The sequence below is a fragment of the Rhineura floridana genome, chromosome 6, assembly GCF_030035675.1.
Source record: "Rhineura floridana isolate rRhiFlo1 chromosome 6, rRhiFlo1.hap2, whole genome shotgun sequence".
Classification (NCBI taxonomy): domain Eukaryota; kingdom Metazoa; phylum Chordata; class Lepidosauria; order Squamata; family Rhineuridae; genus Rhineura; species Rhineura floridana.
The window spans coordinates 48,055,108-48,079,936 of NC_084485.1; the positions used below are offsets into that span (position 1 = coordinate 48,055,108).

General features: G+C 44.1%; 1 protein-coding gene across 7 annotated transcripts in view; it reads right to left on the reverse strand.

The window, feature by feature from the left end:
• MTCL2 (microtubule crosslinking factor 2) overlaps positions 1 to 24,829 on the reverse strand; it is a 127,898-nt gene that overhangs the window by 64,678 nt on the left and 38,391 nt on the right. For all 7 annotated transcript variants that reach the window (XR_009763437.1, XR_009763436.1, XM_061631694.1 and 4 more), the window contains exons 3-4: positions 17,236 to 17,394; positions 7,138 to 7,200 (exon numbers count right to left, since the gene is read on the reverse strand). Coding sequence is in view for 5 of the 7 variants with exons in the window: in XM_061631694.1 (XP_061487678.1) it covers positions 7,138 to 7,200; positions 17,236 to 17,394 (222 nt within the window). In the remaining 2 variants the exon portion in view is untranslated. The remainder of the gene's footprint in view (positions 1 to 7,137; positions 7,201 to 17,235; positions 17,395 to 24,829) is intronic.

Below are 24,829 nucleotides of genomic sequence, written 5' to 3' on the forward strand. Positions count from 1 at the left end.
TGCTTACATTCACATGATCACAAAAAGTGATGGATTTAGTCCTCTCACTGGCATGTTGGCTTGTAACATCCATGGAGTAATATATATTGAGGGGCATTCAAACACAATAGTATGCAGAAACTCCCAGGCTCAATCCACGGCATCTCTAGGTAGGGTTGGGAGAGACCCCTGTATAAAATCCTGGACAGTTGCTGCCAGTCAGTGTAGACAATACTGAGCTAGATGGACCAGTAGTCTGTCTCAGTATAAAGCAGCTTCCTATGTTCCTAAGCCCTGCTGATGAAACCAAGGCTCAGTTTTCATCTATGTAAATTTGCCTCAGAGACTGAGCAACATGCAGAAACAGAGGAAAACATTTCCCTATGAAAGGCCTCATAACATGATGGGGAAGAAGGAAGTCAGCTTTTCCAGCTGTGAGTGCATTTCTGGCTCATTCCAAAACACCGCTAGGGAACTGTGACTAAAGCTCTGTCTACACATTGCTAACAATTGGATCTGTTCTCTCCCTTCAAAAGACAAGGAGTGGGAAGGAATCTCAGCTCTGTTCTTACACACCTCCTTCCTATTGCCTTCTCCCGCTGCAAAAAGCAAACAAAAGAGAAACCCCAAAACCGTTAGGAAATACTATACAGTTTTGAAATATATTTGCTCAAACTCCTTGGGGAACTCTGAGGATTTGAATTTTCCCCTCAAGGAATATTACTTCATAAAAAATGACTGTTGGTTATAAAATTAGTTCATTTCCTGTTTCCATAACTCATTGAGGGAGAAAAAACTGGCAAATCCCTCCCCAGAAAAGAAACTCTCCGCCAGGCACTCAAGACCTTCTTTCCAGACGGCCAATACAGTGTGAACATTCAATTGCAACTGTCATGCCTGACATTGCATCAGCCACAGTTGAAAAAAGGCAGCTATTTTGAATTGTCCAAAATGTGCTACATTGTTGTGCTATACATTGCATCAGATTCAGGCACAGTATAAATTCACTGGAAAATCTCCCATGAAAGAGAAGGCAGTGACTGTTATCCTTGTGAGCATTCATGCTGTCTCAGAATTCCACGCACAGCCTTCACACTGGGGTTCAACAGAAACCCTGAAAAGCAAAGTAACTCAGGAACCTTAATGTTTTTGGAGCCTAATTTTCAAATGCTCCGCATCCCTCAAAGGATTCAAAGGTTAAGAAGACTTCAGGCTGAGGACATATGTATATGGGCATGGACAGTTCTACTGCTCCTAGTCTGGCAATTTAATACCAAATGAGATGTTTGACAGAGGTTCCCTTCTGCACTGAACTAAGTATAATATGATGGGGAGAACCCTTACCTGCACCACTGGGAGTCATGCAACTGATGCTGCCTAGGCAATCCTTACTATGGTCTCCTTCTACCATACAGTTTGAAGGGATTATAATGGATTCATCTCAGGGTACATTATCATCATTACTGCTAGCGTCAGTAGTATTTTATTACCCACCTTTCACCCTGAGGTTCCACGGTGAATTACAACAATTTAAAGTGCATCCTTAAAAGCAATGTCAAACAATTTACAATCACAAACCAGCACAAAAATCATACTACTATGGAATCCATTGCACTTGGTGAATTTATTCACGCTTGTTTATTTATTTGTTTATATCCCGCCCTTCCTCCCAGTAGGAAATCAGGGCAGCAAACAAAAGCACTAAAAACACTCTAAAACATCATAAAAACAGACCTTAAAATATATTACAACAAAACATCTTTAAAAACATAAGTCCGCCAGAACGTAGACTCCAGTGTTATAGCAGGTGAATCAAGCAAGGTATCCAGAGCACAGCCTTGTCCTAATTTCTTGGATGAGTTTCCATTGGTGCAGCCTGAGGACGTTGACAAGGTGCTTGGACAGGTTCGTGCAACCACTTCTGTGCTGGATCCTTGCCCTTCTTGGCTAATAAAAGCTAGCAGGGATGGAACAGCCGGCTGGGCCAGGGAGGTGATTAATGCCTCTCTGCAAGAGGGGGTGGTCCCTGGCTGCCTGAAAGAGGTGGCAGTAAGACCACTTCCGAAGAAACCCTCCCTGGACCCAGAAAATCTTAATAACTATAGGCCGGTAACAAATGTTCCATTCCTGGGCAAGGTCCTGGAACGAGTGGTTGCGGGCCAGCTCCAGACACTCTTGGATGAGACCAATTATCTGGATCCATTTCAGTCGGGTTTCAGGCCTGGTTTTGGCACAGAAACAGCCTTGGTCGCCCTGTATGATGACCTTTGTCGGGAGAGAGACGGGGAGTGTGACTCTGTTGATTCTCCTTGATCTCTCAGTGGCTTTCGATACCATCGACCATGGTATCCTTCTGGGGAGACTGGCTGAGTTGGGAGTGGGAGGTACTGCATTGCAGTGGTTCCGCTCCTACTTGGCAGGTCGCCTCCAGAAGGTGGTGCTTGGGGAACACTGCTCGGCACCCTGGACTCTCCAATAGGGGGTTCTGCAGGGGTCAGTTCTGTCCCCCATGCTGTTCAACATCTACATGAAACCGTTGGGTGCGGTCATCCGGAGCTTTGGAGTGCATTGCCATCAGTATGCTGATGACACACAGCTCTATTTCTCCTTTTCATCTTCTTCAGGTGAGGCTGTCAATGTGCTGAACCAGTGCCTGGCTGCGACAATGGACTGGATGAGGACTAATAAACTGAGGCTCAATCCAGACAAGACTGAGATGCTGCTAGGGGGTGGTTCTTCTGACCAGATGGTGGACGTCCAACCTGTCCTGGATGAGGTTGCACTCCCCCTGAAGGAGCAGGCTCGTAGCTTGGGAGTTCTCCTAGAATCATCTCTGTCACTTGAGGCTCAGGTAGCCTCGGTGGGACGGAGTGCCTTCTACCAACTTCGGTTGGTGGCCCAACTACGTCCCTATCTGGACAAGGATAACCTGGCTTCAGTTGTCCATGCTCTGGTAACCTCTAAATTAGATTACTGCAATGCACTCTACGTGGGGCTGCCTTTGAAGACGGTTCGGAAACTGCAGCTTGTGCAAAATGCAGCGGCCAGATTGGTAACAGGGACCAGACGGTCCGAACACATAAAACCAATTTTGGCCCACTTGCACTGGCCACCTTTAAGTTTCCAAGCTCGATTCAAGGTGCTGGTTTTGACCTATAAATCCTTACACGGCTTGGGACCACAATACCTGATGGAACGCCTCTCCCGATACGAACCCACTCGTACACTACGTTCAAGATCAAAGGCCCTCCTCCGGGTGCCTACTCCAAGGGAAGCTCGGAGAGTGGCAACAAGGGAGAGGGCCTTCTCAGTGGTGGCCCCCAAATTATGGAATGATCTTCCTGACGAGGTGCACCTGGCGTCAACACTATTATCTTTTCGGCATCAGGTCAAGACTTTCCTCTCTCCCAGGCATTTTAGCATGTGTTTTATATTGTTTTAAATTTTTAAATTGTGTTTTAAATTGTTTCTTAAAAGATGTATTTTAAATTGTATTTGTTTTTAGTTACTGTAAACCGCCCAGAGCGCTTTGGCTATGAGGCGGTATAGAAGTATAATAAATAAATAAATAAATAAAACAAGAAAGAAAACAATGTTTTGTCTCATATGGACAAACCCTTTTTAAAAGAACCAATCTGCTTATGAATATGGGATCCACAATGTACTGTGGAGGTAAAACAGTAACAGCGCATAGTAGGGATTTTTGGAAAGCTTTGCTTTTGATTGGGTGACTAAATGCAGGGGACCTAGGCATCTACACAACTGTCACTGTACCATCACAAATAAAATTATTGTTATTATTATTATCAACAACAACAACAGCAACAACATTTATATACCGCCCATAGCCAAAGCTCTCTGGGCGGTTTACAACAATTAAAAACATTAAAAACAAATATACAAATTTAAGAAACACATTTTAAAAAAACAATTTAAAAGCACATGCTAAAATGCCTGGGAGAAGAGGAAAGTCTTGACCTGGCGCTGAAAAGATAACAGTGTTGGTGCCAGGCGCACCTCATCAGGGAGATCATTCCATAATTTGGGGTCCACCACTGAGAAGGCCCTCTCCCTTGCTGCCAGACTCCCAGCTTCCCTCGGAGTAGGCACCGGAGGAGGGCCTTTGATGTTGAGCGAAGTGTATGGGTGGGTTCATGTTGGGAGAGGCGTTCCATCAGGTATTGTGGTCCCAAGCTGTGTAAGATTTTATAGGTTAAAACCAGCACCTTGAATCAAGCTCGGAAACATACAGGCAGCCAATGCAAGCAGGCAGAATCGGTTTTACATGTTCAAACCGTCTGGTCCCTGTTACCAATCTGGCTGCTGCATTTTGCATAAGCTGCAGTTTCCAAACTATCTTCAAAGGCAGCCCCACGTAGAGGGCATTGCCATAATTTAACTTGGAGGCTACCAGAGCATAGATAACTGAAGCCAGGTTATCCCTGTCCAGATAGGGGTGTAGCTGGGCCACCAACCGAAGTTGGTAGAAGTGTGAGCTCTTTGGTTGTGGGTAGTGAGTACATATGGCATACATATTTAATGGTTTCTTATAACGTTTTATGTATTTATTCAGATATCTTTACCTCCATGAACACTTATTTCAGGGAAGTTTACAATAAAATTTAAAATCTAAAACGAACAACATTAAAAAGCATACAATAAAACTCAGGGGAACACAAAGAGAAGGGTGTCAGTCAAATGGTCAAATGGTCATGAAGACAGTATCTTTTTACAAAGCATGAATTAAAGCCCTTTCTAATTGGTCCTAGTCTCCATCCTCCTATCCCCACATATGCACATCTGCCCTCATACTTCTTTGTGTCTCCCATCCCATTTTCCCGTGTTCTCATTTAAAAAAACATTTTTAAAGCACCTTTTTAAAAATGTGCAATTCAGCAAACTTCATATAGCATTAAAACTGAGCCACCTTTTGAACAACAGCCAAATTTGAGTTATTTATTCAAAAAGCAGTATCTGGCATTTTTTGACACAGAATTCCAAATCCATCTAAACATAAAGTCAATTTCTAGGGAAAGCTTAGCTACAATATTATGGGACTTAATTGTAAAACCATCAGCCTGAAGCTACCAATCACAGATATGACCATAAAGGACATGCACAGAGAAAGTACATGGATCTTGTAATTTCCAGCTAAGGTTCTTCTTATTTCACAAAAAAAAAACAGATTGAAATGCAGCAGACCAATATAGGTGAACAGGAAGTCTTAGAACTCTCAGAAAGAGTGAGTAGACTGGGAATTCAAACTGACTCAGATTACAGTGTATAACCTTTCTCCTAGGGTGCTATATCCTCCCTACAGATAATTATCCTCTTTGCCCGATAACAGAAGTGGCAGAAAAGGGAAAAACAATGCTGACTAAATCATCTTTCCAGATGTTCAGAATCCTTCTTTTAACTGTACAAATGGAGTATCTTCAAAAGCGCTGCTTCAAATATTACAAAATTCCCACAAGGGAAGCATTGTCTTTGCTAAAATAACGTTTAAAAAACTCAAACATCATCCACATCCAGTTCACAACTCTTCCCAGGATGCGGGTAAAGGCTTGTGACCTTACCTTTTCAACAACTATTATGGTATATAAAACAGAAATGTATGTCACAGGACAGAGTACACAAGCATTTGAGGGAGAGTCTCAACAGCCATACCCCTTTAATTATTTCTATAAAGATGGTAAGTCTATCGCTGTTTCAATCTATTACATGCATGCACCCATCTTTAAAGGTCTCTAAATAAAAACATGAATATGTTGCCAGATCTCTGTTAACTGGCCAAAATCAGGAAAGTGCCATCAATTTCAGCAGAACTATGCATATTTTCCCCAGCTATTGATTTAACAAATGGTTGTACTCAGAATACAATATCAATTTTGGTCTCAATCCCAGCTTAGAGAGGGGCAGAAACTCAATTAAAAAATTACTAATGCAAAGCAATGGATTGCAGTTCATTCCACTCTTCTTTTTGCTCTGCCACCAAGCTATTTCCTTTGCATCACTGCTTCTTTCTAATGCAATCCCTTGACATTGCTACAGGGGATTTGAATAATGTATTGCAGATATCCCACTGCTATTCAGGGTCAATCAATGCACTGCAGAGCATTTAATCATTAGAATCCAAGAGTCAAACTGAAACACAGCTTTAAAAAATTGTCAGCCTCTTCTTCTACTTGATTAAACGGTGATCATTAGCTTTTAATATAAAAAGACAAACTGCTCAAGCAAAGAAACAAAAGTGTCACTGATCTACAGTTTCAACATCAGCTTTGATCCTTTGCATCATGGTAACAGCTGTACTATGATAGCCCTTTCACTTTCTAGCAAGTAAAAAACTATTTATTTACCAGGGCATGTTGCAACTGTTAAATATGCTGAAGCAGGTGGACATGCTAGAACGTTAAAAAATGTGCAGTTCTGTCTGCCTATTCCTCATCAGCGCACAGCTCTACATGACTCATAATAGCTAAAAGTGGCATCCTATGCAAGATAAGCAAGGCAGGGCTGCTCTGCTTGCCTATAAAAAATAAAAATCCCCTCCTCCCCCACTCACACCATATATTTGCAGGGGAGGGTCTCTTCCTAGGTCTCTATGATGAGACAATCATTAGGGTCAATGGCCTGTCCTGCCCCCTCCTTATCTTGAAAAAAGGTATTTGTACAGCTTTCCTGCCAGAGGGGAAAGGGTTGGTTCCCCACACCAGGTCAAGTTCACAATAAGCTGAAAACACCTAGTCCAGGAAGCTACATTCCAACTGTTTTTTCCCCCAGCAAACACATTCCCCATATCTGTTCCTTAAGAGGTGAAGACAACTGTGACTGCCCGCCCAAATCTACATATGGAGTTGCCTGATACCAAGTCAGACCACTGATCCATTACAGTGTGCTACTCAGAATAGTAGTGGTTCTCCTGGTTACAATCTTTCTCAGCCCTGCTAGGAGAGTTCCTTTGTACTGGAGGTGCCAGGGATTGAGCCTGGGGCTTTCTCCACAAAAAGCATGTTTCTCTACCAGGGAGCTACAGGTTTTCCCTTGATGAGGTCTGCGTGTAAGGTACAGCAACTTGATTTCTATACCAGCGCCCAGCAGTCCAGCCTTTATGGTAAGGACACATTGCAAGCTGCACTGCACAAAGCTAGTAGGTACCTGCACAGATGACTTCTTGTCTGTCTTCCCAAGAGAACGTGATCCTCTTTTCTTCAAAGAATTCTGAAACAGAAGAGAAAATGGATTAATGCAAATGACAGCTATCAATTTATTTCCAAGAAAGTTTCACAATAAATTGCATACATGCTGGCTCTCCACACTGGAGTAGGCAAGTGTGGTATGTCTTCTCCTGTATAAGATAGAGTGGGTGTGGTCAAGGCTAGATTATAATGGTGTAATTGGAACAACTGTACCAGGCCCTATGTCTATCTTGCAAGGGGACCCTCTTGCTTCTGCCCCCTCACTGTCATTTTGTCCACTGCCTGCCTTGCCTCTCCATCTAAATGTGCTGTAGGATACTTACATATAACAAACAATATTTTAATGCACTTTTTAAAAAAATTTCATGCACTTCTTTTGGAGGAAGCGAGGCGCTTTCTGGGAACTGTGCCAGGGCCCCAACCACCTTAACCCAGCCTTGGATGTTGTAACATTTAAAGCAAGAAAAGCTTAATGTGTGATCAGAGGCACTGAGACTTAATTGAAGAGGAGGGAAGGGGGGATTCCCAAGGGATAATTAAAGCTCTTGAAAATCAGTTCATGACTCTTGCTGAAAACTGTCATTTTGATCTGGACAGGTACAATTCCTGTATGTGAAGCCAGAAGAATTGCATACACAAATCACTCCAGCTTCCCTGACAAAGCCACTCAGTATGGAAATCAACACAGCTCTATGGCTAAGGAGTGTTGTCTGACACTTGGGGAGCAACAGAAACATACCCGACATACAAAACGCAAAGAAGAGAAAAGCACTGTGTAGATAATATGGTGCCACATCTGAGATATCAAAGGCCAGAATTTCTTTTATAAAGCGTTGAAAAGCTTTGAAGCTTCTTGATCATATAGGCACAGCCCAGCTATTCATAGTCAAGAGATGCACTTTCAGGTTGGAGAAAAGCATAATGCAGTGCAAGGCCCCACAAAAAGAGATTATATCTTAATCACCTTGGCTGCAGCTTGACAGATGAACCACCTTTGCAAGGCTCAGACAAAAAGCAAGCAGCCAATTTCACAGACTAAAGTCTCCTCCTTTCCATTTGCACATTAAAATGATACTTAGAATGAATTTTAACACCCTAGGAACTAAATACAAGCAAGCAACTTATAAACTGTGTATGTGTAAAAATGCCACTCCTTTCTCATGCGGCACTTGCAACCAAAAGCACCTTATATTTCTGAGCTCAAGAAAAGAAAAACACAAAAGGGACCTGTGTTCACTGATGATAAGTGGAGAAGACGCCTTCTGCCTCTTGTCCTCTCAGAAAATAAAACACAAATCAAAGGCTTTTGAAGTAGAAGGATGTTTAACTACTCAGAGGTTTTAAATCACTTACAAGTTTTATTATAATCTTATAATCAAACGGTATATAAATTTTGTTAAACAACATAAATAAAAATAGGTGGCAGGGAGAGAATATCAGGGAAATTCAAGGCGGCATTCAACACTAGTCCTATTTAGAATAGACCTAATGAAGGTAATGGGCATGACTAGCTTAGGATCATTAATTTCAATGGGTCTATTCTGGACAAATACCACCTTTTATAACACAAACATAAGAAGGGCCCTGCTGGGTCTGGCCAAAAGCACATCTAGTCCAGCATTGTGATCTCACAGTGGCCAACCACAGGGGCGTCACTGCCGGGGTGCGGAGGGTGCGGCCCGCACCCGGGTGTCACCATGAGGGGGATAACACCCAGAGCCGCCCCGCCCTGCGCCGTTGCCCGGCAAGGCTGCTCCAACTCCTCCTCGGAGGCAGGCAGGCGAGACTGGGAGCAGCGTCGGCAGGGCGAGGGAGGCGCGCCAGCGTTCCCAGGCCTTCTCCGGCTGGGTGCCCCTCCAGCGCATGCCCTCCCAGGGGCATGGATGGGGTGGCTGGCCTCGAGTGTGCATGCACATGCGCGCACACAAGCCCATCCACCTCGTCCATGCCCTTGGGAGGGCGCGCACCAGAGGTCCGCACTCCCGCTGCTGGCCAACCAGATACCTACAGGAAGCCCAAAAGCAGGATCTGAGTGCAAGAGCAGTGTCCCATCCTGTGGTTTCCAGTAAGTCCTATTCAAAGGCATACTGTCTCTGACAGTGGTGGTAGAACATAGCCATCAAGGCTAGTAGCCATTGATAGCCTTATTCTTTATGTCTAATTAACAAACCATTTAAATATTCCTGTATTTTGGTCTTCCAATGAAATAATATTGATAGTAAGAAGTATACAGAGGTTCCATTCACTCTCCAGGGAAGGCATTGATCTTTGCAGGGGTTGTTAAGTACTGAAGCCATCAAATTAGAACAAAACTGTTGTGCATGCGTTATAGTGTACAGGAACTGGAAACATCCAGTGACAAAAGCTATCTTTATTCTGTACCAAACAAGTAGCAGGGTACACACTGCTGAATGTTCAGAATTCCTCTGATGATCAGATGTGGGGGATAAACAACAGCAGACAGCTGTTGCCTTCATACCTTGTCTTTGTCTGCTTATGTTCAGTTTCGAAAGGAACAAGAACAGTACAATTTTAAAGTGACATTAGAAACCTGTTGTGCTTGATTCAGAACTTCCTCTCCTCCTCCTGCCAGATGTTGTTGGAATCTGTGTGTGGCTGCCCCTTGTGGTGAACCACTGAACTGCAGGTCTCAGCCTTCTTAGTGAAGAACCAGAGAGGGCATAATTTCCAGCACACGACTCTCAGGATTCTTTGGGGGAACAGCCATGACCATTAAAGCAGTGTAAGAGTGCTTTAACTGTATGGTGTGGATGTGATCTGACTCTGTCCACGTGGCCTGAGCAGGAAGGTTTCTGAAGGGCAGAGATATGGCATGCTCCTAGTATCCTTGGTTGTTCTTCAGGTCCTGTTTTCTTGCTTGCTCTATGGCTTCTGGTTCCTAGCTCACTTCACAGTGCTGCTCACAGCCCAGCTCAGCCCTGACATCCTCTGCCTTTGCAGTTTACAGCACAATCCTAACCATTTCTTCTCAGAAGTATGTCCTAATAGGGCTTACTCCCAAATGAACGGGTTTAGCATATCATTGTGTCAGCCAACCTTTGCCTCAGAAAAGTGGGCAGCCAACATGGTCCAGGGGGACACCACATCTGTCTTGGGAGTGTTGAACTCAGCCAGAGATTCACTGGGCAGAAACAGGTATGCTGCTTCAGCTAACCCTCATTCCCTACCCTCAATATTTGGAATAACACAATCACTAGTTTGCTATCATTTTGACTAGGATTACAAAACATTTGATGCCCCCACATTTATTGTATTGCTAGGTAAGGTTACAGCTTTTGCAGCTCAAACGTTTGTGAACACTCACCAGCAAAAATTTTCTCCTTACCTAATTTATGTCTCTCTTCCCCCTTCTAACCCTTCTCTGCATGAGAGCTGGAATGCAGCCAGTGCTAGTAAAGAGCTCCCTATAATAAAAGGCTGGTCTGCCTCTCCCACCCTCTAATACTCCCACAAAGTGTTCAGTAAACCGAGCAGGGAGATACACATCAATAGAAGTCATAACATGGGTCAGAATGATGTCCCTTGGATGCCGTTCCGTCCACATCTACTGAGCCAAAAATATTCAAGACCTGGTGTTACAGCTCCATAGCCAAGAAATGCAGCTGTGAAATGTGAGCTGGTGCCTGTGCCAACGCTCAGAGATCCAGGCCACTCCTATTAAGGACAAACCTATTCTTCAAAAGCTACAGCTTCTCTCAGTGGCTTGGCACACCCCAGACAGCAAGCTGGAGGTGCAAGGAAAGGATACAGAGACAGCAGCACACAAATGGTGCTACTTGATCCCAACTCCAGTAGAAATCCAACACATTTGCACAGCAGCAGTAAATGAGCCCTGATGAGCCCTGATGAGGCCGGTGAGCCAGTCATTCCAGCTCCCACCCCTCCACACAAGCCAAAAAAACAACATGCCAATGATTAATTTCGCCAAGGCCAAGAGCCACACACTGAGTAAATAGCCTCTGAAAAGGGCTAGCTGCCTTAGTGTGCTGGGCAGACAGGTTTTGAGGGTGTCTTCTGCAGCAGTCTAGATTTCCTTGTAGTGTTTTAGCACTTCCAACCTCCACAGACTACTACAACTCATTCTGCTGGTCTCCACTCAGGGCTACACATGGACAATTATGTTTACTGGGCAACGGATCCAGTATTCTGAATTCCCAGCCCTTAAAAGCTGAAAAAAGTATGAGTGATATATGGTGAACGATCAGAAGACATCAGAGGATTCCCAGTGGAATCAGGAGGTGGGTCTTTAGTGCCCTGCATTTCTCTTTGGCATTCCCCATGATTACCAGAAGCAAAAGTATGCAAACAAGCAATCATATACAAGTATCCAATTTTTAAAAGGAGAAGAGAAATGCACAAAATGCAAAACCAATTGCAGAATATTTTCCTTGAAACAGGAAAAGGATCACTATGTATCAGAATTCCAGTGTTTGCCCTATCACAGAATATGAACAGCCCTACCACCAACATGCACAAAATGACAAGTAGCTGAAGCTGTACAGAACAAACAGTTGGCTTTTCACAACGTGTGTGGGGATGTCAAAAAGGAAAGTGTCCCCACCTTTTTCCAGGGGAATATCCTGTCTACGAACATGCTGCATCAGCAATGCAAGACAATATAATGGTTATGGTCACTCTGTCATCACAAGGCATTGCCTAGTTGACAGCCACAAAAATAAGCCAGACTGGACTGGGCTTGTTGTATTACTGCTTTGCCTGCTGTGCTGTTTTCAATTCACTTTGTTGTTGTTGTTGCTGTGGTTTGTGCACATTTGATAGCAAAAACTAACAAAAGTGATTAAATTTGACTGCTACCATGTTGATACAGCCAGATATGCACATAAGCTCCCTTTCACACACACACCCGCCTTCCTGGATAAAGCATAAACCAGTCCTCCTGAATCCCTCCCTGCAAGACAAATGAAGCCACAGGTGCAAACAGTATGCGTGACAATTAATTGGCCTTTCCAACACTTATCCAATTATCAGAGATGCTCCTTCCAGCTGGAGAATAATCAGCACATAATCCTCTTAGGAACAAGCCCCATCCCACTGCACAGAGCCTTCCAGAGGCAGTGTGTATGCATGCCTGAGCACCAGTCTGTAGGTTAACAGGCAATTGCAAAAGGCTACTAACCTAAGACAAACAATGGAATACTTGAAACTGTGCTACAGGCAATAGACCCAAGACTGAGAGACTTCTGGGGTCTGTACCTCATAACAGTGCTTAAGAAATGTAACTGTTCACACCCAGTTAGTTTCTTCTTAGAGCAGACTAGGACAATGGCACAGTTGGAACCACTACCAAGAATGGTGGTATAAATAGTCTTGCTGAAAGGTGTGAATTCCCTAAGGGATGCCAGCTGGATTTCATCGACTACCATGACCAAAAATATTTATGCTGCCTGTACTTTAAAAAATGTAAGCTATTCAGTAAAGAGTCCCTAGAAGAAGGAGCTTCCATCCATCCCTCGGCATCTGAAGGAAAAAGCTGCTTTACCTGCCTGCTGCAAACCAATGCATGAAAAAGTAAAAGGTTTACAAAGGGTTAAAAGGGAGCCTAAATAAAATAAATGGCCAGCCTTTAGTCAAGTTGATAAAGGTGTGACAAATGGGTCCCACACAAATCCCCTTCATGCAATTCATGTGTGAAGGAGGCTTCATGTGATTACAAGGAGCAGGGCTATGCTGCTCTGGCCCCCACCATCAGGCACACTACTGGCCCTGCTGCTAGATATCCATGCACTAGTGTGGACTGTCTGCATAGGGAAGCGCATGGACATCTGGTGGCAGGGCCAGCCACATGCCCAACATCAAGGGTGGGACCAGCAGCATGGCCTCACTCCTGGTAATTGTGTGAAGCTCATTTCATGCAATACACTTGTGAAGGGAGACTGTTGTGCCTTAATGAACTTGTTTCCAGTGTATTTATGGATGACACACAAGAATTTTGGGGCAGCTGCATATCATAGTAGGACAGTGAATTATTGCAAAATAGTGACTGGATATTAAGCCAAACGCCTTCCAGCTTGCAAGAAAACAGAAGGGGAAATTGGTTTCTGCACTTGAATCCTGCCAGGTCCCCAGCCAGTTAAGCATCAGCCCCTTTCTTCATTGCAAGACACAGCAGCTGGATGATGAAAAGTACTATTTCTGTGCCTTCCCAGTAGATGCCAGTTCATGAGGGCTCAACCCAGCTCATATAGTTCAAGTCTAATTAGAGTGCATGAATGAGAGTGAGAAGAGCAGAAGTGGGTTACACGGTGGCACTCTCTCCAGCCATGATCAGACATACAATGTGAGAAGCGTTCCATGTTTGTTTGTATTTTTTTGCCTAGAGATCTCAATCCTTTCCCAACAAGTCTAGGATCTATTTTCCTTCCCCAATCGTGAGAGAGCACAGGGAAAGATGGTGCTTAGGTTCAAAGAAACGGGTCTAAATGGATCATCATCACTGAAGTTGTGGAGAAAGTATTACCCTATTCATATGAACTGATACAGACACTCATATACCATTGGTCTATTTGTTGTTGTTGATCATGGTGATAACAACAGCTCTTTTTCCTGAAGAAGCCCTGGGAGGCAAACAAATCAACAAAATCATTTTTAAGCTTTCTAAAAACAGCCCAATATTGCCTACTCTGACCAGCAGTGGTTCTCTGACATTTCAGAAAGAGGCCTTTCCCATCACCTGCTATCTGATCATTTTAGTTGGATATGCTAAAGATGGTGGGATGGTTCCCCTTTCTCCTATGGCATACTTTGCTTGGGCCATCTCAGAGTTCTGCAGGCACCTCAGTTGTAGTCTACTGTAATTGCTTCCTTTCTTATACTCTCACTCTCATTTTGACACACCCCAACCCTAACCCTATTATGAACAGTGGACCACTTGAGCATATCTGCAGAGGGACTCCCTTCCAGTCCACAGCAGTATTTATTTCCTTAAAATATGCCTTGCCTTTCTCCCACAATGGAGTCAAAGGCGATGTTAATAGGGTCCCAGACTATCTCCCATCTAGGAATTGCTTAGCTTCAGGAAGATTGCTGCATCATGTTCCTTCATACTAGTAGCTCTTGGGTTGATTCTCTGCAAGGGTTCCATATGAATATTTTTGTCATCATGACAAAACCTTTGAACAGAGGACTGAAGCAAGCTGCTCTGGAGGCTGCACAGGCAGCCACATAGAGACAGGAGGACAGCATCTGGTTGTCAACCTCTTAGACAAAGGCAGTATTTCATAAATTCAGGAATTCAGGAAGTGGAGGTGAGGAAAGAATATTGATGGAAGATAGAGACTTAAGCCATGCCTGCACAGAACCTAGTAATGAACTGCTTTCAACCCCTGGATGGAATCACAGTGTTGGAGCACAAAGCAGTAGTTGACAAGACACAAAACTGTAAATACACTGTTAAGAGATGCTAACCAACAACAGACTGGAAAAGGCAATTTACCCACAGGGCTGGTACATCCTTACCACAACAATGAGGACATGCAGCATCCTGGTCTGTGCACTATGGAACACTAGTCCTAGAATACAAAATTGATTCAAATGGTGCAAAGTCTCCAGTTATGCCCAGAAGGCCAAAGGATCAACAGCCTTCTCTACTGGATCTAATTAACTTGCTAAGAAGTCTGAACTTGAGCACAACACTCTTGTGAAAGCACAACAGCATTATCAAGCATCACTTTACTTCACCTGATTCTAAGGATTCAGGCATTCAGCAGCACTCTGGACCTTCCTCCTGTTGTCTTGTGCTTCCAGTTTCCTGGCTTTCTCAATAGATTTTTTCCCTTCAGCCCCAATGCTGAGAGTATTACATCATCCATTAAGAAATTAGAGGCTCTCCATAGAAGACTGCACACTATTCTAGTGCTTTAAGAGCATAGTGGTGCTTGGAGGAACCCACTGAAGAACTCTCCAGCATGGCCCAGAAAGCTGACATGGGCCCAATTTTCATTTTTAAAGATACATTTCAGGAGTGGAAGAAGAGGACAGAATGGCAGCAGAAAGAAAGAAACTGGGCTGCAATATGTTCTCGTATTGCACATCACAATGAAGATACTAAGCTGTGTAAGTGTGTGCATCCACATTATCTATAAGCAACACCACTGCTCAGGTCTCTGTGTACACACATCATGTGACTCCAGTCTGGCATGCTGGCCACAGGACAACCCTTTCCTCCTCTCCATCACCACTCTCTCACTGACAGCCATTGCACTTCGTTTCACTTGCTATTCAGATCATGCACTCAGGCTGTTCAGAAACCAATCTCATGCCCATTAGCACTGCCTGCTGTGTGGATGGGCAGATAGGCTGTCTAGAGAGAAATAGCAAAGGAAAGAGCTGCAAGTCTTACCTAATATAGACAGGGAGGGCTGAAGCATCTAAGCTACCGGTGGCCATTTGCTTTGCTCCAAAATTTGTTCTAGACCCCTGGGTTAACAGGCCAATTTGCACCACTAACATTTCCCCATACAATTGCGCAAGTGAATGTAGAACTCCAAGGAAAAAAATTAGTGGGAAAACAGGGCTGTACAAAAGCCTATCCAGCAGACATCTCTGTCACGATGGCTGTGCTGTTTTCTGCAGTCATGGTCAAGGAATGCTTGTAGGTTCACTATGCGTACACCAACGTTTCTTCATACGGTTGTATACCCACATTCATAATTGCAAGGTGGAATTTAGCAATGTGAGCCTGCTGTGAGTCTTAACCCTTCACACGATTAGGAACATAATCCCAAATATCTGCAAAGAATGTTGAAATATTTTGGGAGACAGCAACATGCACTAACAGAACCATACCCACCATAAGCTGCAATGCTAATGGTCAGGCAAAAGGACAGCCCACATCAGGCAGAAGGGTTGGCTGGGCATTTGCTATATATTACTTTTATTTGCTACAAGATTTAATTTTATACAGAAACAACACTGCAAGTGGGTGGCAATAGAGTACTGCTCTAAAAAGGGATAATGCCCAAGTTTGTCCAACTTGGGTTAAGAAAAGTAGCCCATGATTTTTATTAATGCAAAGAGAATCAGGATAGTAAGCAAGGAAGGTTCCCTAACCTGATTCCAACTAGGCTAATTCCATGTTGCAGACACTAAACTCCTGCTGTGACTACAACTGGATATCAGATTCCTTTTGGCTTATTGCCCTGACTTCACACACAGTTCCATTCTATAGCACCACTTTTTTGGCAACCCTGTGAGCACCAAGGGCTGGTTGCTTTCCCTTAAGACAATCCTCAAGGGAGCTACTGAACATGCTTGTTTTGTTAGATTTGCTTTTCCGTTACACTGTTGCTTTGGCATGAGGTAGTGCCTAAATACAGCATAGCATTATTAGAGCTGGAGAGCATCATGGTACCAGAAGAATTTTATGCTAACAGACCAGAATGTATTAGTGGTCTGACAGCCATACATTTCAGTATGACCCCATTTAATTACAAGTCATCAGGTGGATATGAGAAGACCCTGAACCAGGTATGCAGGAACCTTTGGTTCTCCAAATGTTGCTGAACTACAATGCTTACCATCCCTGGCAATTGGCCATGCAGGCAACTGTAATTCAGCAACATCTAGAGGGCCAAAAGTTCCCCACACTTGGCCCTACACCTATTTCCTCCTAGAGGAAGAAAGCAAATGGCACATTCCAGCTTCTGGGAGCAAACACAAGAACCAAAAGGGCAGACATGAAAAAGAGAAGACTGCAGTATGTTTTTAAGTGACTAGGCCTTAAGCTCTTGGACACCATCACCTACAAACCAACGCTCCATTTTGTTCCACTCTTCCTCTACTTTGTAGAGCTGGCTGATCATATGCAGTTCTCTTTTTTCTTGGAGCTGTTTGCATTTGCTTTCCCAAAAATGAAAGAACAGCCTCCATTAAATTCCAATCACCTATAAGGTATAGCCCAAGAGAAGCCCTCCCTCCCTGAAGCACCTGAGCTTCATGTGTCTAGGATGCAACCAAGACACGCTGTTTTGCAGAGAAAAGGCAAGATACAAATGTAATCCTTTAGGAAGACACTTACCTCCCGCAGCTTGTCCATTTCATTCTGTAGCACCTGCTTAGCCAACTCACTCTCAATGAGCCGCTGGCGCAAGTCCTCATTCTCCTCCTCCAACTTAATCCTTTTTTTCTCCACTGCCTCCAGTTCATTATGGAGCCTCACAGAGACATCTTTGGCTACCTGCAGACACAGCAAAAAGCAGTTTGAGGCCAGGCCCTCAGATCTGATGCACAAAGCTCAAGTTAAAGTTACCAGCAATACTGATATAAAAACTGACAAATCACCGGGCCCGGATGGCATCCACCCGAGAATTCTCAAAGAACTCAAATGTGAAATTGCTGATCTGCTAACTAAAATATGTAACTTGTCCCTCAGGTCCTCCTCCGTGCCTGAGGACTGGAAAGTGGCAAATGTAACGCCAATCTTCAAAAAGGGATCCAGGGGGGATCCCCGAAATTACAGGCCAGTTAGCTTAACTTCTGTCCCTGGAAAACTGGTAGAAAGTATTATTAAAGCTAGATTAACTAAGCACATAGAAGAACAAGCCTTGCCGAAGCAGAGCCAGCATGGCTTCTGCAAGGGAAAGTCCTGTCTCAGTAACCTATTAGAATTCTTTGAGAGTGTCAACAAGCATATAGATAGAGGTGATCCAGTGGACATAGTGTACTTAGACTTTCAAAAAGCGTTTGACAAGGTACCTCACCAAAGACTTCTGAGGAAGCTTAGCAGTCATGGAATAAGAGGAGAGGTCCTCTTGTGTATAAGGAATTGGTTAAGAAGCAGAAAGCAGAGAGTAGGAATTAATGGACAGTCTTCCCAATGGAGGGCTGTAGAAAGTGGAGTCCCTCAAGGATCGGTATTGGGACCTGTACTTTTCAACTTGTTCATTAATGACCTAGAATTAGGAGTGAGCAGTGAAGTGGCCAATTCTGCTGATGATACTAAATTGTTCAGGGTTGTTAAAACAAAAAGGGATTGCGAAGAGCTCCAAAAAGACCTCTCCAAACTGAGTGAATGGGCGGAAAAATGGCAAATGCAATTCAATATAAACAAGTGTAAAATTATGCATATTGGAGCAAAAAATCTGAATTTTACATATACGCTCATGGGGTCTGAACTGGCGGTGACCGACCAGGAGAGAGACCTCGGGGTTGTAGTGGACAGCACGATGAAAATGTCGACCCAGTGTGCGGCAGCTGTGAAAAAGGCAAATTCCATGCTAGGGATAATTAGGAAAGGTATTGAAAATAAAACAGCTGATATCATAATGCCGTTGTATAAATCTATGGTGTGGCCGCATTTGGAATACTGTGTACAGTTCTGGTCGCCTCAAGAAGATATTATAGAGTTGGAAAAGGTTCAGAAGAGGGCAACCAGAATGATCAAGGGGATGGAGCGACTCCCTTATGAGGAAAGGTTGCAGCATTTGGGGCTTTTTAGTTTAGAGAAAAGGCGGGTCAGAGGAGACATGATAGAAGTGTATAAAATTATGCATGGCATGGAGAAAGTGGATAGAGAAAAGTTTTTCTCCCTCTCTCATAATACTAGAACTCGTGGACATTCAAAGAAGCTGAATGTTGGAAGATTCAGGACAGACAAAAGGAAGTACTTCTTTACTCAGCGCATAGTTAAACTATGGAATTTGCTCCCACAGGACGCAGTAATGGCCACCAGCTTGGATGGCTTTAAAAGAAGATTAGACAAATTCATGGGGACAGGGCTATCAATGGCTACTAGCCATGATGGCTGTGCTGTGCCACCCTAGTCAGAGGCAGCATGCTTCTGAAAACCAGTTGCCGGAAGCCTCAGGGGGGGAGAGTGTTCTTGCACTCAGGTCCTGCTTGCGGGCTTCCCCCAGGCACCTGGTTGGCCACTGTGAGAACAGGATGCTGGACTAGATGGGCCACTGGCCTGATCCAGCAGGCTCTTCTTATGTTCTTATGATATTGGTCTTCAGACTCTGTTTTGATCAGGGCTATATATCCCACCTGAGTGTCTCTGTTCCAAAACACTCACTGGTAATGGGCTTTCCTAATCTATTTAGAAAGAGAAAGGTTTTCCTTCACAAGGCATGTTAATATTCAACGTTGCTTATATGGGAGCCATGGCTTGCAGCACGTAGTGATCACTAACCAGTTTGCACCCATTTTTATCCTTTTAATTCAAGTTGTACTGGCACAATTACATTCAAGCTATGAACAGTTATCAAGATATGTTTTACAGCTCCCACTGAGGCTCCCTCCCTCCTATGTGGCTCAAGGCTTTATTCTTTATGAACAATGCAGCCATCTTGTGAACACAAGGGTGGCTTTGTACATTAGAAACATGCACTGAAAAAGGAAGCACGAGTGATGCTACAGGACAGTGTCCAAACGGATTCATGCATCTCCTCATGAGGGAAAACCTGAGCTGTGCCTACACTGAATGTACCCATTTTGCCATATTTGCACAAAGTCCAAAGTATGGAGAAAAGCACAAGTCATTTGCACATCCTTTTGATTCCCTCTTACAATGCACTTCTTGTTTTTTAGCTGCATTATACTTTAAGTTTTGCTGCACAGCTTCTATCCAGAATGATGATATGAATGCCAGCTTCTCGGGATACAGGACAGGGAACAAATGTCACATGCAAAACATGTTTACCAGGTGCATCAGCAGGTTTCAGTTATGCACATCAGCAGGTTTCAGAACATGCATGGGGGGTGAATTGTAGAGAATCTAGATGCAAATCGCTATCACCAATACATTCAGATACACTAAGGTCACTACGCATTATTTCTCTGAGAATCGACAATAATCGAAGAGGAAGCAAGCAGGTGGTGCTACATTATTCTCCTAGCGCTTTCCCCCTTGAATCAGAATAGAATGTGTATTTTTAAATTGATTGAACTGAAGGGTTGATAGACTCACTAATGCTGAAATTAACAGGGCAATAGGCAGCCTAGGGATTTCAGCAGCACTAGCCACAGCTCCTACAGCAAGGTGAGGGTATTAAAAAACAAACAACCATAATTCTCCATCATGGGTGCATCAGAATCAAATAGGCTTTGCCACTGGCATTTAGACAAGTTACAGCTGGGTTGTGTAACTGAGGCATAGCCAGCAAGAGCACTCAGGCTACAATGGAGGGAAAGGGTCAGTCTCATGCCAAAGCTGTTAAATGGGAGGGAGCACAATTAATGCAAATGTAGTGAACAGCCTAAATAGAATTGGACCTCCTGCTATTTGACACTCAGGATCCTGTTTAGACTAGGACTTTCAAATGAAAATGTTAAAAATGGGGCATGATAAGAGCTTTACTGTCTGTTCCATGGAGTCATGGAACCTTGAATTAGGGGCCATTCCCTTAATACTGGGTATATCTCTTAATACATCTGTAGACACAGGAAGCTGCAAGTAGTTCCACAGCACTGATGACCTTATGTTCACAAACATTCTCCAGCAAATCCCAAGCAATGAATTCTGGCCTAGTGGACACTCCAGGTTTGACCTCTTCAGCAATAAAGCCCTCACAATATGGCTCTGTCTGATAACTAGGGTCATAGGTAGTCCTTTATCACATCCGAAGAAAAGAAGAGAGGTTCCTTATTGGAAAGGAGGGAAGTGACATTTTTAAAAATGAACTTTTGCTTTTCTAAAAGAGAGAGAGGCAAAATGGCAATATGGCAAAATTTCAGTGCCTAATTTCAAGACCCTCAGCACTGTGATCCCAATGGAGAAGGCTGCTAATAAAATAGGGATATCTTATATGAGATGTCTAGGAAGCACCACTGAGCCTGGAAGTAACTTCAGGCTGCATACAGCCAATCTTCCAAATAGAAGTGGATTTTTCTGCTGCAGGTTAAGCTCTGCTTTCCCCATACATATAGCTTTTATCCCTCACACATGCAGCCTCCATATTGGACTTCTGAATGCTGCTTGCTTCCTCTTCTCCTTCTCCCCATGCTTCAAGTAGGCTGCTTGCATTTTTCTTGTTTCTCAAGTGCATGCTTATTGGATCTTTGCCACATTTTTTACAACTGAAGAAGCGCTCCAAGAAAGGGATGAGCATCTTTGTGACTGATACAAGGGCTAGCCAATCAGTGCTGTGCACAGCCCCTTTGGCTGCAAGCCCAAAGGAACAGATCTCCTCTGAGCTCAATCCATGCCTCATGGCTGAGCTGAGATTAGAACCAGAGGCTTGTGGCATCCAGGGAATGTTCTAGACCATTACACTATACTAGCACCTATATTGAAATTTCAGCAACTACTCCAAAACATTTGGATACCTGGGATATTTACCTGCCTCCAGAGATCTAGGCTATGGCTCCTAGTCTGCATTCAGAAGCACTGGTTTGAAAAACTGTTTGCATGCAGAAGGTCAAAGGTTTAATTCCTGACATCTCCAGTTAAAAGGTTCAAATAGCAGCGGATAGGGAAAGATCCTCTCCCTGAGACCCCAGAGAGCCATTGCTAGTCAAAGTAGCATACTAGGCTAGGGGGATCATCGGCAATCTGTTTCATTATAATGCAGCTTCATATGTTCAGAGCATATGTTCAAATACTTTGAACAACCATCTGTTAAAAAGCCTATCAGGAGTGGAACAAGATATTATGAAATTTCCCCCCTAAAAGAGCAATCCTAACTAGGCAGAAGGAGAGAACATGCAGCACAGAATTCTCTGCTGCATCTGCAGCCCTGCCAGCTAGGATGGAAGGTAGGAGGCCAGTTTTTCCAATTATGTTGTTGCACCAGCTGCAAATCAGGACCCATGGACTGGCTTTGGATCCAGCTGATCCATCGCTGGCCCACCTCTGCCCTATTCATGAAACACTCTATTTGGGGGCTTTACATCAGCTACTGCTGGTGGGAATACCAGCAGTATCATGTACTCCTCTACAGTTTCAGTGGGCACAGAAGGGGCCTTGCCCAGCACACCATAGGGACCTAATCCCTGCCAGCAATGTGGACTGAAGATTAGGATTGCTCAGCCCATTTCAGAGTATCAGAGCCATATTATTTAGCCTCAAAATACTAGTCATAAATACTCAGGAGGCACGGAAAGGCATTGTTGGACTGGAGTAATTGGGCTTTATAAAGAAATGAGAAAGAAAAACTCAAATACAGAAGCCTTTACAGTGATCAGGTTGTACCACCTGCCTTGCTTTAGCCCATTTGTGTAAATGTCCACTGCATATGTCTCCTTTGGAATTAGCTGAGTTGCGGTACACAGGTTAAATTCTTACCTTGTATCCTTCAACTGACCATTGCCAACAAACTCACATGCTAATGGCAGCTAGACCTGGAAACTTTCACATGCCAACAGCATTGTCTAATCAACAGTACTGAACAAAGCAGTATTGTCCCTCTGGGTGGAAATAGAGAGGGCAATAGTGTTTAGTAGGGCAAGATTTCTACTAACTCACTCCAGTGCATATATCACAATGAGAACACATTTCATTGGACTGCAGCAGGTGCGGATGGTGGCTACATTTACTTTTAAACAACCATGCAAGCATATCCTCTTAATTATAGAGCAGTTAGTGATGGACGCTTGGGTGGAGATTGTCATCCATCACTTGTGGCATTATTCATTTCCAGGATCAGCCATTTTCTGGTGCCTGGGGCACTTGGCAGCAGATCCATTCCTTTGTGTAAAAGCTTCCACTTGGCTCAGTCTCAGGCTTTGCTAGGCTTCCCACTGCAACAATGCAAAAGCATTTTGTAACTGAAGAAGACTGGCATACCAGTGTAAGTGGAGAGGCTGCTGCGCTCACTTGCAGTGAGTTGTGACCATGTACAAGCACAGGTGCTGGCTACAGAAAAAGATACAACTAAAGGCTGCCCACAGGAAAACTAACAGCAGCACTGTGCATCGTTGCTCTTCCCTCCTCAGATGGATGGGTTTTGAAAATACACATTTTACAAATTAAAATTGCTTAACAGCTGACTGTACAGTAGGAATTCCATATTTCTCCTGCAATGTCTCTCTAGGCATATCAAAAACTACCTCTACTTTTTATTACCCTTTTCTCTTTTTCTTTTTTCAGCCAACCAGAATGGTGTGTGTGGGCTGTACACAGACTCTGGGACATCTGCCCAGTTGAAAGGCTTGCCCATGTGAATTGACAGAATGAGGGTTGCTTCTCCCATTACCAGATCTGCAGGGCCATGAGATTGCCAAATCCTCACACGGCATACTGCCAATGAACCTGTCTTCTTTCACTCACTGTAAGCCCAGAGGATAAACAACCACCAAATACCCGACCACAGTAAGAAAAAGGATGATAATCCCGCCATTTGGAAGAAAACAGCTGTATTCCATCTGCTTTCAAGTCTATGCACCACAACAGGGAAATCACACAGAGCCCCTGTGGAAGGGCCAAAGGCACTATTTTTATTTATTTATTTATTTGATTTATATCTCGCCCTTCCTCCCTGATGAACTTGTAGATCCATCTTTGACTGGAAAGTAGAGAACAAAAGTATTTGCAAGGAATTTATAACTGCTGCTTGGAGATTAGCAAGGATATCTGTTTAGGATGTTCATGCAAGTCACCTTGGGAGAGGAAAAGGAGCTGCCACAAAGACAGGCAATGTATCACCTCCATTTGTTTTTCTCACACAGCACACTTTCTCCAGTCCTTTCTTCCCTCATCCCCACCACGCCAGCCTCTGTGGACATGCCTAAACACTTTACAGACTCCATTTTCCTGGCCTTTCCTTCTCCAGCTTCTTGTGCTTCCCTTCCCTGTTGAATACCTGCTGAATGCAGCCCAAGGGTTACATTCTCTTCTGGGCAACATTCCAGGAGCCTCACAACAGTTGTGGACAGTGAGGGACAGAGGCAAAAGGGGGAGGGGCAATTAATGTACATTTGATCTTTGTACAATAGGCTAGTTTCCACACACATGCACACACCTCTGCCTGTCCTCCATCAAGGAAAGCAAGAGGCGTTACCAGAGTTCAAGGATGCACTTTGGCCATGCGAAAGCACTCAAGGGGAATGTGAAGCAGCACTGGTAAGGGATGTGGCCTAGGGAAAGTGGGTGTGGCTGGGGAGGCATATAGTGTAGGGAGAGTCCCAAGGGCCAGATAGGGTTGCAGGGCTGCATTAGGCTTGAAGTTCCCTGCCCCTGAACTATGCCATGAGGTAATGGAATTGTAGCCAGCAGACCACAGCAATGGAGCAGGCCTCTGAGGCAAGAAAAAAGGAGGCATTCCTCCCGCAGACTGTGTTACTGTGCAATGCCAAGAAAGTGCCATGCTAAAGCAGTATATGCACTACCCAGCTGGTTTGTGCAATCATCAAGAGCCAGCTAAGGCCATGAGGCAGCTCAAAGAAGGGGCTTAGCCTCTTTGGTCGGCTGCTTAGCTCCCAGAACTGTAAACTGAGCTGACAAGAAAGCATATCCTTATAACTAACCCTTCCCTGGTCTGCACATCACAAGGAGCCTAACGACCATGCAATGGGAAAAGACTGCAGATTGGAAAAGGGAATAATAAAGAGGGAGACGCAGAGGGAGACGCAGAGGGAGACGCACAAGGAGACATCCAGCAACAGCTAAAAATATGCCATATTGTTTGGGCAGCCCAGGTTCAAAGCATTACACAGCTACGAGATGCACTGGGGGG